Source organism: Protopterus annectens, chromosome 4.part0, assembly GCF_019279795.1.
Source record: "Protopterus annectens isolate FY-2018-M chromosome 4.part0, PAN1.0, whole genome shotgun sequence".
Taxonomy (NCBI): domain Eukaryota; kingdom Metazoa; phylum Chordata; order Ceratodontiformes; family Protopteridae; genus Protopterus; species Protopterus annectens.
The window spans coordinates 128,200,665-128,215,318 of NC_056733.1; the positions used below are offsets into that span (position 1 = coordinate 128,200,665).

General features: G+C 39.6%; 1 protein-coding gene across 1 annotated transcript in view; it reads left to right on the forward strand.

The window, feature by feature from the left end:
- LOC122800226 (dynein axonemal heavy chain 17-like) overlaps positions 1–14,654 on the forward strand; it is a 17,083,451-nt gene that overhangs the window by 5,297,929 nt on the left and 11,770,868 nt on the right. The window contains exon 18 of the mRNA XM_044069720.1: positions 5,553–5,696. Within this exon, the coding sequence (XP_043925655.1) occupies positions 5,553–5,696 (144 nt within the window). The remainder of the gene's footprint in view (positions 1–5,552; positions 5,697–14,654) is intronic.

Sequence of the window (14,654 nt, forward strand, 5' to 3'; positions counted from 1 at the left end):
TGTTGCAGTCCTGGTTACCCTCCCTCCAGCCCCCTGACTTCTCTTGGCTCTACCTTTCCTTCTCATTTGGTGTATTTGAGCTTTCTGGTTAATGAGAAACCACATACTGAACATAGCGTGAGGGAGGCTTGCCTGCGGATGATATCAGCACTAATTCAGCCAGTGTGTTGGATAATGGAGCACGAAGGAAGGATTCTTCCCATATAGTGGCAACTACTTGTGCTCCAACTGTGCCGTTTAATCCAAATGGCTTGTTATCTAATCCTCTTCCCATTCGTACGTCTAATTTTTACGAACGACCTTTGGGGAGAGCACGATTCAAGAGGAAGGCATCAGCCAAGGAAGGGACTACGTTAACATTGAAAAAGATGTGGGAACAACGCTAGTTTGGAATTTATCTAGTCATAGACTAACGGCCATTGAAATGAACCTTCTAAACAAAGGTATGAGTTTCATACCAGCTACGAAAATGAGACTAACTGAAAACATTATAGAACTTAAGACTTTTACTAGAAATGTCAGTTTAAAGATGTTTTTTAATGATTCACATGGCACTAGTAATAATAATGCTAATATTTTTAGGAAAACTAGTTGCTTTATACCGCCTACAGTTGATGCTATTGAAGTTTTTGAAAAAGCATGCATTAGGGACATTTATGCATTGTATGAAAATAATAGCAGTACAAAGACTTTTTGCAACATGTCAGTTAACGAGAGGTTAGCTTTAGAACAATTGTGTCAGGATTCTACCTTGAGCTTTAGACCAGCAGACAAAGGTGGATGTCTTGTAGTTATGGATTATACATTTTACAAGGATGCAATGTATACCATGCTCAATGATCCATTAATTTATATTCCATTTACAATGCAACAGGTTGAACAGTTTATTAGTAGAGTGTATAATGAATTGTTGAATGTCTGCAGCTTGGACATATTAGGTTTGATCTTTTTAATTATTTTATTATACAAGAACCAACTTTGTCTACTATACAGGGCCTCCCTAAAATACATAAGCATGCCAGTAAACCCCCTATGAGACCAATAGTAGCTGGAAGGGGATGGTGCACTGACCCCTTTCCATCTATGTTGAACAACATTTGAAACCAATCTTAGCTAAGAATTGTTATATTTTAAAGGATACTGAACAGTTCCTTAGGGACTTACTTGCTCACATACAAGTTAAACCACCTGTTGCTGGTTGCATTATGATAGCATTAGATGTGAAATCCCTTTTTACGTGCATACCCAACAACACAGGGAAAGAGATGTTGGGAGACTATCTAAAGCAAGATGGCACTTATGAGATCCATAAGATAGATTTACTGTGTATGCTTATGGAAATTATTCTTGATAATAACATTTTTATGTTTGAAGAAGGTATTTTTAAACAAAGAGATGGCGTAGCTATGGGCACCTCTTGTGCCAATAGCTACGCCAACCTCGTTATGGCAAAATGGGAGGAAATGCATAGCATACCTCAGCTCAAGCCTGGACAGGTTGTTTTTTTACAGGAGATTTGTTGATGATCTTTTCCCCCTGTGGGAGGGTACTGGTGATGAGCTGTCTCAATACATTGGTCAACTTAACAGTAGTACTGACTTTCTTAGTTTGACTGCCAGTAGCTCTACTGTAAGTATGGATTTTCTTGATGTTAGGATTGCCAGGGGACTTGATGGCACTTTTACTTATGAAATCTATAGGAAAAGTTGCCATAGGAATATGTTTGTCCACAGACAGAGTATGCATCCCGGGCACATTTTTAATAATGTTGTGACAGCACAGATGTTAAGAACATCCAGACTGACAGCAGATGACTCCACCTTCTCTTGTGAATTGAAACATATGGAACAGCGATTCCTTGAGAGGGGTTATAATAAGAAAGAAATCAGCTCAGTTACAGCTCGAGCATATACATCTAGAACTCAGGAAGGTAAGCCATATTTCTCTTCACCCACTCAATTTTGCAAACAGAAAGTGACCAACTGTAAACTGAGAGTACCATTTACTTATGCCAGCAACATTATATTGTTGGAGGACATCTATGCTAAACACTGGGACATACTTAGATCTAATGAGAGAGTGGAATCAATAGTAGGAGAAGCCCTGAGCTATATTTATAAGAATAAGAGATCACTTAAGAAATTGCTATGTTATCCAAAGTTTAACTCCAATACTGATACACAGCTTAATATTGGTACATTTCCTTGTTGGGCATCTAACTACTGTCATTTGATTGACAGTAGTGCTGCATTTGAACATCCAGATATGCATAAAAAGATGTTTTTCAGAGCCAGAGCTAACTGTAACACAGTGAATCTAGTTTATTTAGCCTACTGCACGGTTTGTTACTGTTTCTACATTGGGATGACAACACACAGGCTATGAGACAGGATGAGGGAGCATCAATATGATATCTCCAGGAGAGCTGAGACTAAAGCTTTATCTAAGCACATCATGTTACTAGGTGCTCAGCACAATTTTAAGTTTATGGTTGTTGAAACAGTCAGTGTGGGTATAAAGGGGGGGGGGGGGCACATAGAACTAAGGTAGAAAGCAAAGAATTGAACTGGATTATTAGAATGAAAGCTAATATGGGGAAAGGCCTCAATGATAAATTTTCTATTAAACCAGTTTTAATGAATAGGCCCTTAGCCAGATAGATATTAATTGTGTTCAGTATTTTTATAATGTTTTTATGAATGGAATGTTCTATATGCTTTTAAGTATGAAATGTTTTCATGTTTATATAATGAGTTCTGAGCTGCATGTTTTGGCTGTTGAATGAAATGCTTTATATGTTTTTATGAATGAAATGTTTTTGTATTTATACAATGAGCTTTGAGCTGCATTTTCTGGTGTGGCTTTGAGGGCTCTTGTTAATTCCTAATTGTTTTTGCATGCTTATTGGCTGCTTTGCTATTTAAAAGTACTACAGTTTGGATCTTTATTTGTCTAATGAAGCAGCTGTTGCTGCGAAAGCGCTTACTGTTTGTTCTGGGATTAAGTTCTTGAATTTTACTGCTGTGTTCCGCTGCCTCCTTTGACTGTGATATTGTATGATTTATTTTTTGGAGGACCGGTTTACCTACACCATAGTCTTTGTCCTTTGTTGCCTTTCTGGTGTATTTGCTTTTTGTTGGAGGTGTAACTTAACATATAATTGCTTCCCATTATGGGGGCATCTGACATCTGGGTCAAGAAAAACTTATGTAATGGCATCGGCTGCATGTTTTATACCCCTGATGTCCTGACATCATGGAAGAAGAGACAGCATCTGATGCAGGAATCCAAGACTCTGGTATTCAGGCCGGCTGAGGGCTACCTGCAGGCAGATAACCCAAATGTAATGACTGCAACAGTGAATACACTCAAACATCTACATTTATGGTTTTTGTACACAACTGTACTTTCTTATCCTAGAAGACAGCCTTCTTAGTGGCCATTACGTCTGCTAGGAGGGTTTCTGAGATTCAAGCTTTGTCTGCCGTGCCCCTTTACTTGATCTTCCATAAGGACAGGGTTTCTCTCCACACGAACCCTTCCTTCTTACCAAAAGTAGCTTCTGAGTTAAACATTAATCAAATAATTAACCTGCCTGTTTTCTTTCCAAATTTTCAGAACAAGGGTGAATATAAGCTGGATTTTCTAGATGTTCATAGACAGCTTCATTTTTATTTACACAGAACAAAGCCCAAGTATGAGCCGTTATTTGTGTCCTTTTCTAAACCTTTTCTTGGCAAAGCCATCTCCAAGGTTTCCTTAGGTAGATGGATTACACAATGTATTTTGCAAATTTATAAAGACAAAGGTCTGTCCCCACCTGGTCCTGTTAAATCTCATTCTACCAGATCTATGGCGATTTCTGCTGCATTTTGGTCTAGGGTTCCACTGGATGATATTTGTGCAGCAGCAACCTGGGCAAGGTCACATACCTTCATTTCCCATTATAAATTGGATTTGATCTCCAGAGGGAGAGCATCCTTCGGCTCTACGGTGTTCAGGAATATCCTTCCATGAGGGCCTCCCAGGAGTTTAAGTTGCTGGGGACTCTGTCCCACAGGTTGCAGATAAAATGAAGTTAACTACTTCAGATAAAGAAGTTACGTACTCAACATAAAGTTCTATCTGAGTAGCTACACTTCATTTTTCTGCAACCATCCCACCCTCCTTCCCCCGAACCTGTTCAAGGTTTATTATATAGTTGAGTTGCTAACTGGTTGTGTCGTGGCAAACTCAATCTGAGGGAAGGTAGGAGATGGTGATGGGTTATGGGTAAGGGGGAGGAGCTTAGAGCTCAGAGCAGATGCTTGAAAAGTTGCCGGCTCAGATCCGATATGGATCCGAATACCTACAGGTTGCAGAAAAATGAAGTGTTAACTACTCAGATGGAACGTTATGGTGAGTACATAACTTCTTTTTCATATACATTTTGAAAACAAATTTCTGGTGGGATTCAGTTGTAAAATCTGAGTGCATTGTACCTGCTGCCCCGCCCTTACATGTGGGTACATATTGCGTTTACTCACACTGGCCAGAAAGGCAGTGCCTGTTTGCCATTCAGACCTTGATTTTGTCTGCACACCAAGAACTAGACTTTACCCATTACCAGGTGTCATGCCTGCAGGTGACAAAACCCAACCGTTCCCTCTGAGAAGAAAAGACTGTCAAAATGTCACTCACCTTCCTTTCTGATACACACATTCCTCATTTCCCTGGATGAATGCAAGCTGTTGATTTTATGGCTAAGGATAGAAACTCAGCATCAGTGGAGCAGAGGATTTAGCACCTTTTATAGGCTTCACAGTCACTCATGTATAAAGCTGCACATTTCCCAACACAGGGAACACATGACATTATGCCACATGAAGAAATCAGTGTAAGGTAGCAGCAGCTTGCTGAGGCATAAATAACTGTGTTCTCAGACCTGTTCCTCTAACATCTATACTTCATAAGAACTATGCAGAAATGTCTTTCACTCAGTTATGTTCCCCCATGTATGAATGTATGTATGTATTTTTATAAATGAGATTTTTTAAACCATTCTTAATTATGATAGGTGATAGCATACCAGGGTTGTTGTAGTTTTGCTGAAGGAACAAGACCATAAGCTTTATTAATACAGGTGAGCATACCTCTCAGTTGATCAGAATGCCCAGATTTTGTTAGTATTGGCCTGTTCATCATACAATATGTGTTTTGTGGCAAATCATTTGCAAATCATTGAGGTTTGAAGTCAGAAAATAATGGCAGGTGTTTGCGTTTCAGACTTAAAACCTTTCACAAAATTCAAACTATTGGAAAACCTGTTATTGTATCAATTTTTGAAGTTTGTAAGAACAATATGTAAAATTGTCCCTGTTTTGGGGACTTTGTCCCCCATAATTTATGGCTTTGTCCAGATTTGTTGCTCCAAGAGGTTGAGAGGTATGCAAGTGAGTAATAAACCACTATGAACTCATTCTTGAAAATATTGAAGATATGGTGTAGTGTACTATAGTCTTCTTTAAAGAAGGAGAGCTGACGGTAATGATATTTTTGTATATTCTTTGCAGGAAAATATAACTCTTTTGAATGTGGATGAAACTGCTGTTACATGGAGCGCATACTTAGACCATATTGATAAAATGCTTGTGGATGGATTCTTTAAAATTGTTCATAATTCTCTGCAGTTTCTTCTAAGCAACATGGGAGCTGAGGTACAATTCCTGTTTGTATATATTTACAAAATCTTTTCTTATCCAATGTACACTTCCATTAACCTTTCTTTCCTTCTGACTTCATTGATTTTGCACACGACAAATTTGTGCATAAGTTTGTTTGTTAAAATACATTTCTCAAATAACTTAAGCTTCGTTGTGTTAGTACCTGTACATTTGAGAGGTAGCTGAATTCAGAGATATCATTCACGCCTCATTACATCAGTATGTTATAAAATGGAGAGAAAAGTCTTAACACATAATATTCGAAGAGAACTGCTGTCTAATATGTTGGAAGTGCACACAATTGGCCGTATTTAGAAATGCTATCTGCAATGCATACTCTTGAGAACAGATGGTTTCTTACGAAGAGTGCTGAAAGATGTGATCTTTAGAACTGCAGTACACACAGCAATTAAATGGAAACTGCACAGAACAGATGCACTGTGTGCCTTTCATTTCACTGGTATATGGAGTGGCTAGTGTTACAGGGGATGGCACCCAAGGTGCAGAAGTTCAGATGACAATCAAAGCACGGCAGCACTATGTGCCATACAAATTAATATATGTACCAAGACATTCCAAAGGGGAAATAAAAAAAAAACAGAAAGTTTTATAGCTTAGCAAACTATGCACCTTCTCTCTACATATGTGTGTGTGTGTATGTGTGTGCACGCGTGTGTGTGTGTGTGTGTGTGTGTGTGTGTGTGTGTGTGCGTACATGTATGTACATAGATATAGGTCTTTTATTTATATATATATATATATATATATATATATATATATATATATATATATATATGTATATATATATATATATGTATATATATCTATATACATACAGACCTGATTTCTCACCCAACAGAACAGAACAATTCAGAGCACTACACTCCCAACCTCAAATCCCTAAGACTGACCGCTTGGTTCCTCTTCTTCCAATGATTTTGAGACAATCCAGGCTAGCTTCCCCATTCCATAACATAAATAATACTCATGTCACAGTGCACCATAACTTTTGGGGTGTAGACAGGAATATTGATCCTTTTTCAGCTCCAGTTTCAGCTGTTCTTTTCCTGAGCTTGCTTTTTCAACAGGGTGCCAGTTTCTCCACGATTAAGTTGCAACTGGCTGCAGTTGCCAGTTTTCACATGACAAAGGATATGGTTCCCATCTCAGCAACCAGATTGTGCAAGTCCTTTATGAAGGGATTATTCTTGCTCAGGCCCCCAATTAAGGATCCTTCCCCACCATGGGACCTGACTTTGATTTTACAAGGCCTCATCCAAAAACCTTTTGAGCCAGCTGACTCCTGTGATATAAAGTCCTTGTCTTGTAAGACCATCTTTTAGTGGCCATTACCTCCACTAAAAGAGTATTAGAACTTCAAGCTTGATCTTCTAAACCACCGTATATAACCTTCTTCAAAGACAGAGTTTCTCTGAAGACAAAACCTTCCTTTTTGCTAAAGGAGCAAACATTAACCAATCCATCTTCTAGTCTTTTTCCCTAATTATTCTAACAAAGGTGAATACATGCTACATTTACTTGATGTTCATAGGCAATTGTGTTTTTTTCTGCACAGAACAAAGGAATTCAGAAAATCTGAGCAGTTATTCATCTCCTTTTCACCCAGCCATTTAGGCAGAGGAGTGTCTAAAGTAACTTTGGCAAAAATGGATTACCAACTGTATTACTGCCATTTATTCCTTGAAAGGGATAAAGCTTCCTTTTTCTCCAAAAACACATTTTACCAGGTTGATGTCCACTTCTTCTGCTTTTTCAGCCAGAACTTCTATTGACGAAATGTGTGCTGCAGCAACTTGGTACACTTACCACACCTTTGTTTCTCATTATAAGTTAGACATAGCCACCAGAAGTAGAGCATCCTTCAACTCCACAGTGCTCAGGCCTGTCCTTCCATAGGGGCTGCCCAAGAAGTTATGTAGCTGGGGATTCTGACCCAGAAGTAAGGATGAATGAAAGGAATAACATTAGATTTAGAAGTTATATGCTTACCCTTACTTGGTATCTAGGTTGTCCTCTTTCATTTGTCCTCACATCCCACCCAACCTTCCCCCTTCTTTTGATCTGGAAATACCTGGAAGATGCAGGAATCCACAGATTCCTAGCCTTGAGTTCCAGGTTGGGCAATATTCTTGGTTTTCCTTTGGCATTGTTTAAATACCAATATACGTATATGTGTGTATATATATATATATATAAATATATATATATATATATATATATATATATATATATATATATATTTAAGTGTGTGTATGTACATATATATATATATATATATATATATATATATATATATATATATATATATATATATATATATATACACACACACACACACACACACACACACACATATATATATATATATATATATATATTATTCCTTTTGTTGGTTCAGCAAACTCTATCTGAGGAGTCAGTGGAGATGCAGGGTATTATGGAAGGTGGGAGACACAAGGCATCAGTCAATGGAAAGGCCGGACTGGATCTGAGGACAGATCCAGGACCCAGTAGTGAGGATGAATGAAAGTGGACAACCTAGATACCAAGTTATGGTAAGTACATAACTTCTAATTTTAACATTTTCCAATGATGTGCAGGATAAGTCACATATATTTTCTTTGCTGCTATCACTAGTTCAACATTGCACAAAATTGCTGAATTCCTACCTTCCCTTCAACATCACTCCTCCTCCTGAACATTATTATTCATGCATCATTCCCACAATTTCCATTTACTTCTATGCAATTTGCCCCTTCCCCTTTCTAAAGATCCCTTTTGAAGCTATTTTATCTCTTATTATAATCAGTGCCTCAAATACAGTTGGTGTAGACTTTGATTTGCATTTTTTAGTAATTGCTTTTTAGGTAGCCAACAGAATTAAACCTGATAAGGCCTTAATATGGCTAGGCAATTCAGATCCTGCATCCCAGCTCAAAAAAATAAATCTGATGTTGTTAGTCTTCATTCATTCCTTACTGATGGGTCCTCGGAACCAAGTCGGCCTTATAACAAGCTCGTGCCAGCCAAAAATCTCTCACGCTAAGCTTTACCCATAGTGCCCCTCTCCCTGTTACCTCAGATCTCGTTTGCTGCATAGCCATAAAGACGTGTCAAGCCAGCTCTCAGTTAAGTATCTGAGAAAATAGACATTTCTAAAATCTTTTCCTCCGTTTTTTCTCCTTTTTACTGTTATCACTATCTTCCCTGTTTATTCGCTAAACCTTTACCCATATTTAATGTTTTTTCCCTTACCAACTTGGTAATATTTTTAGTACCATCGTTGGTACAGGCCTTCCTCTCTCTCTCTCTCTCTCTCTCTCTCTCTATCTTCCTGTTTAAATTTAATCTTGATACCATTGTTGGCATCCTCTTCTTTCTGTCTGTATTGGTATTTAAAAAAAATCTTTGTCTTTCCTTCAGTATAGTGTTTATTAGAGTTTATAGTGTTTTTTTTTGTATTTCTACTGTGTATTCATATTTAGTCTTTGGATTGAACCTGTTTTTCCGCCATGTCTGAAAAAAAAGGAACGACAGGTTTTAAGCAATGCGACCAGTGTGGTCGCAAAATGGCAAATTCCGACACCCACTTTTCTTGTGTTTATTGTCTGGGTGTCTCACACCTTTCAGTGAAGCCTCCCTGTGATATTTGTAAAGAGTTCAGCTCTCATACCCTGAACAAAAGAAAGAACAAGCTTATATTAAAAGGCCTTCTAAAAACTCCATTCTCAGAGGGTATTTTGGGTCAAAGGGCTCTTCCCCTCCGAAGAGAGAACACAAGAAAAGACCTCATTTGGTTCCTTCCTCACCTTCTGGTGATAAGAAGCATGTACCCCAACAGAAAATACCAAAGTTGACTTTGACCACTTCAGCTCCAGGGCTTCAACCGCCCTCCACTGTGCTGTCTTTGGTACCTAAGCTACTGGTTTCCACTTCGATGGCATCTTTAAATATTATGATCTCAGCACCAACCATGACACTGATGATGTCTACAGCACCTATTGTGCCTCCACTGTCTGTTCCAACCTATTCAACACCATCTGTAGTTACTCAGGTACCAGACACTTTCCCCACACATGTTGCTGGTCTTAAGACCATGGTACTGATGGGCCAGTCTGCTCGGACCTGATATTCATGTATGGTGGACTCCTTCTTTGGGCAGCAGTACAGCCCTGTTTTGGAACAGGCTGATTCCCCGTCGGGGATATCAAACCGATCAACCTGGAACCTCTCAGAATTGGATGTGGTGTGTCTTGTGGATCAGCTGCTGATGGCCAGAGGGATTGCAACACCTTCCAAAACTCCCCTCCCATCTGGAGTTGGGAGTCTTATCTCCACGGACTCCGACATATTCTCCTCCTTTCACCTCCTTGCAGGTATCAAAGTTCTCGGCACCAGTGCCTCTTTTGTTTCTCATTTCTTCGGTTCCACTGGTGGATCTCACCGTGGTTCTGGAGCTGACCCTTTGGTCTCTGGCTCGTTTGGGGCTGGGCCATCCTCAGGATTGTGACTGGAATGTGGGCACCATGACCCCTAGTACGGCACCTATTTTTTTACATGGTGCAGTCTGCTATGGTTGCAGGAGTCCCGACAATACTGAATCTCCTTGGGGCTCCTTCCTTGGGAGTGGGCCTTTTGGAGTGGGGTGTGACCCCAGTTCCGAGGTTGTCCTTCTCGGTTCCAGGCTCCCATCCCTCTTCAGGCAAGCCAGCTTTCCAAGAGATGGAGAGGGCCCTTGCCTCTGTAGGCAAACCATTGGCGTCGTAATACCAGATATGTCCTCCATCTGAGCCGCAGTTGACACAGGCCACTGCATCGGGACATCGAGCACAGGACCCTCAGGATACCCTACCGCAGGGTGCCCCATCTTCGCAGTCCTCATCAGAAGCCCCCGACTGAAGAGGTACCACACAAGAGGACATGCAAGAGGAAGCACTTGGACTTCTCTGAGGAGTCCCTCACTGAAGATACAGACTGGGATGAAGGGAAGGGTCACCAAGGTCGCCCATTGAGGATGTCTCCTTTGGAAACATACTGGAAATCTTGAAACAGTGGGGAGAGTGGAAGCCCACCAACCCTTCCTCCGAGGAGTCCATATTCTTGCAGGCTTTTTGTGCTCGACCCTCTACTTCCTGGGTGACCCGGCCTACAGACGAGCTAGTCCAACTCGTCGTACAGAGGGCATGGAAGAGTCCTGATACCACTGAACCAATCCCATGGAGACCAGACAAAATTTTATCCCCTCCTGAGGAAAGTCCACATTGGTCCAAGGTCCTACCAGTAGATGCTATGGTGGTGGCGGTCACTAAGAAAGAGCTTGCCAAGGAGACCCAGACTGTCCATCCCCCAAACAGAGAGTCTCTGGCAGTGGACAGGTTAGAGAAGCGAGTGTTTGCTCATCGACTTTTGCCATTCTGTCTTTGAATTATCTGTCGCACCTTACTAGGATTCAGAGAGACCTAGTCTCAGAACTCTCCGAAACCTTAGCAGGAGCAGTCTCTGATGAGGTAAGTGACAAAGTTGCCTCACAGCTTGCAACCCTGGAATCCATATCCAACTCATCCATGTGCTTAATTTCCCATGCTACTGAAGGGGGGCTAGAGCTACAGGTTCAGGCATTGTCATGAGACGTCATGTCTGGATGTGCCTTTGTGACTTTGTGGACCCTTTTAAGTCTTCCTTTCTTAATGCTCCAGTGGAAGCTTCTTTCCTTTTTGGCCCGAAAGAGAAAGACACGATGTTAAGTTGTCTATCTCACCTTCATTCTTGCTGTTTGGGATCGGAGCTGATCCTCGGCTCCAACTCGGCCATCTTTATTACCTAGAGAGCTCTTTACTGGCTCAAGGCTACCCCTTATCCCATGATGCCTAGCGACAGCTACCCAGATCTCGTTTGCCGCTTCAGCTGCGAGGTGTGTCATTTTCTAGCTCAGGCTTGTATATTTCAATTTTTTGTGTAGAAATATATTCTTATACTCCGTAAAACTATTAGATAATTTACCTTTCTTAGTTTTATTCACTGTGCGTGTTGTTGGGTACTTCGTTTTTATCATAGTCCCCTTTTATTTAGAACTCGTTTAAGTTAGAGAGTTCTTCCCTCCCCCCTCCCTTCCCAAGGACAGCCGGGTATCTTTGAGGCTCTCTTTTCCTTCTTTTTGTTATCGTTTAAAAAAAAAAAAAAAAAATAGTCTGGTGTACTTTGACTGGAGTAGAACTTTTTTAACACTGTTGAAAATTGGTTTACTGACCGTTGCCTCCTCCTTAACCCTAAAAAAACAAAATTGTTACTCTTTGCTCCCACCCATAAGTCCCCATCCATCCACTTCACAATTACCTCTAACAATGGTACCACTATTACCCCTGATACTACTACATGTCTCCTGGGCATTACTATAGATAATAACCTCAGCTATGACGATCGTATCAACAATACTATACTGATGGTCAATAAAAAACTTGGCTCCTTGTATAGAATTAAACCTTACCTCACACCTCTAGCTAGAACCACCATTGCCCAGACCCATCTCACTTCTACCCTATTCTATGCCTCTCCTATATATACCAATCTATCGAAATCTAATCTAAATAAGCTCAAAACTAGCTATAACAATATAGCAAGATTTACCACTGTCACCCCTTTTAGAACCCACCACTGTCACAACCTTAAACAACTCAGGTGGTCTGAACTACAAAACCAGCTGGTGTATAATCAACTAGTGATCACACTAAAAATCCTTCATCACCCAAATAATACTCCAATCCTCTCTAACTTAATCTCCCCATATAAAAATCTAGCGACACTCTGTTCAGCTAATAAGCTACTAATCGCCCATATCAAATCTAATAACAAAGCTGGAGACTCCCTTTTTACCAACGTTGTGGGAAAAATATGGAACAAGCTTCCGATGTCACTCACATCTCTCTCATCTACATCTCTCTACAAAAACACCTTAAAGAACACATGAAAAATCATTGGCTCTGTCCCCGCACTAAACCCGACTAAACCTTACTTTTCGTATTACTTTCTCTTCTTGCTATATGCCCTCCTTCTGGGCTTTGTCCCCTCTCAACCTTTAATCCTAGAAGCTAACTTTATTCAGCCCTCATATGTATTTTTTTTCTCTACCTACATCTCTAGTTCCCCTACTTTGACTTACAAATGGCAACATTAGTACCACAAGTGTACCTGTATCTCCTTATATCTAACACCCATGCAAAAACTCTAAACTACTTTTCCTCTTCTTAGACAAACTTTTTATTTAATTATAACCCATACTCTATTAAATTCTTTTATATAGTAGAACCTTAGTAACTTTAAGTATCATATATAGTAATTTTGCTATGTTTGGAGCATATCTCCACATGAAAGCTATTCAGTGTAAGTAGTGAATTTTTATTATGTAATTTCTATTTTGTAATTTTATTTCGTAATTTCTATTTTTGTAATGTTTTTATGTTTGGAGCTTATCTCCCTGGGCCTCTACTGAAAATGGACATGTATCCAGCTAGACTAGCCCAGTCAACAAATGCGTCTCACTTTACATAAATTTAACTCAAAAAACTCACCCAAATGTCCATATTGTATAGATCAAACGGCTGACCTTTTACACATGTTCTGGAGTTGTAAATGTATTTTTAAACTCTGGAATTCTTTGAAATTCCAACTACAAAAAATGGGATATCAACAGTCTACACTCTCTTGGTAGTTTATGATTCTGCATATTCCACTAACTAATTTGGATAGATCCCAAAGGATCATGCTCGTAAATATTTTTTTGTTAATGAAGCTGTATATTGCTACAAATTGGTTGAATCCATCCCAGACTTCATGGGAAAATTTCAAGAGTGTAGCAATAAAACATATCCTAGCACATAAATTATTAATTAGTGATCATAAGAAAAGTGTAAATAATACAAAAATATGGGAGCAAATCTTTAACATTGTCTTAGCTTAAGGTTCCATTCCACTTTTACAGACTAACTATGGAGTTGTCTATAGATAAGCCTTATATTGATACTAGATTTTTACTCTTTTTTTTTTTTTTTTTTTCTGTAATATCTATTTAGAAGTGTATAGTTATGTATAATGACGCTATGTAACTGTTGGAAGCATTTAGGTATATATTGTAAATAGGTTGTAGTATAAGAAGGCGAGAGAAGACAACTAACATGGAACGTTATGGTAGGTACATAACTTCTCATATTAACATTTAGAAAAAAAAAAAAGGAAAAATAAAGAATTATTATTGAAAAAAAAATTAATTTTATCTGTGTTTCCTTTGTGGTACTTGTTTTTTTGTGGTTGAGTTATGTCTAAGGAAGCTAAAGTATCTGGCTTTAAAAAGTGTGCCTCATGCTGTCAGAAAATGTCTCTGACAGATGGGCACACTAGTTGCGTTTATTATTTGGGCGCTGTTCACCTGCAGGAATCTTGTTTTATTTGCCATGCCTTTAGTCCAAGAGTCCTGCTGGAGCGAAAGAACAAATTGATCCTTAGGGGTCTGTTAAAACCTCAGGATTCACCGGCAAAGAGTTCTCAGCCAGTGAAATCCCCAAAATCCTCTAAACCATCGGCTCCACTTTCGGATCCGACTCCTGTACAGGATTTACTGAGTATGTCGGTTCCGGCTGTCACCGACAAGACAACCCCTCCGTCGGCTCCATCGGATGTTTTCTGAGCCGTCTCGGAGCCATAAAAGGCTGAGGTCCCCTTCATTAGGGTCAGTTCATTCGGCTCCTCAGTCTCCATTATTGCAAACTGAACGTAGCCACCATTCTTCACACTCCTCTCGATCCTCTAGGCTGTCAGATCATGATGTGGAGAGAGTAGTAAGTAGGTTGCTTAAATCACAGGCATTAGCAAAATTATTGCCTAACCCTCCTCAACAGGTATCGGCTCCATCCACCTCTTTTTCTGTTCCTCCTCCAACTC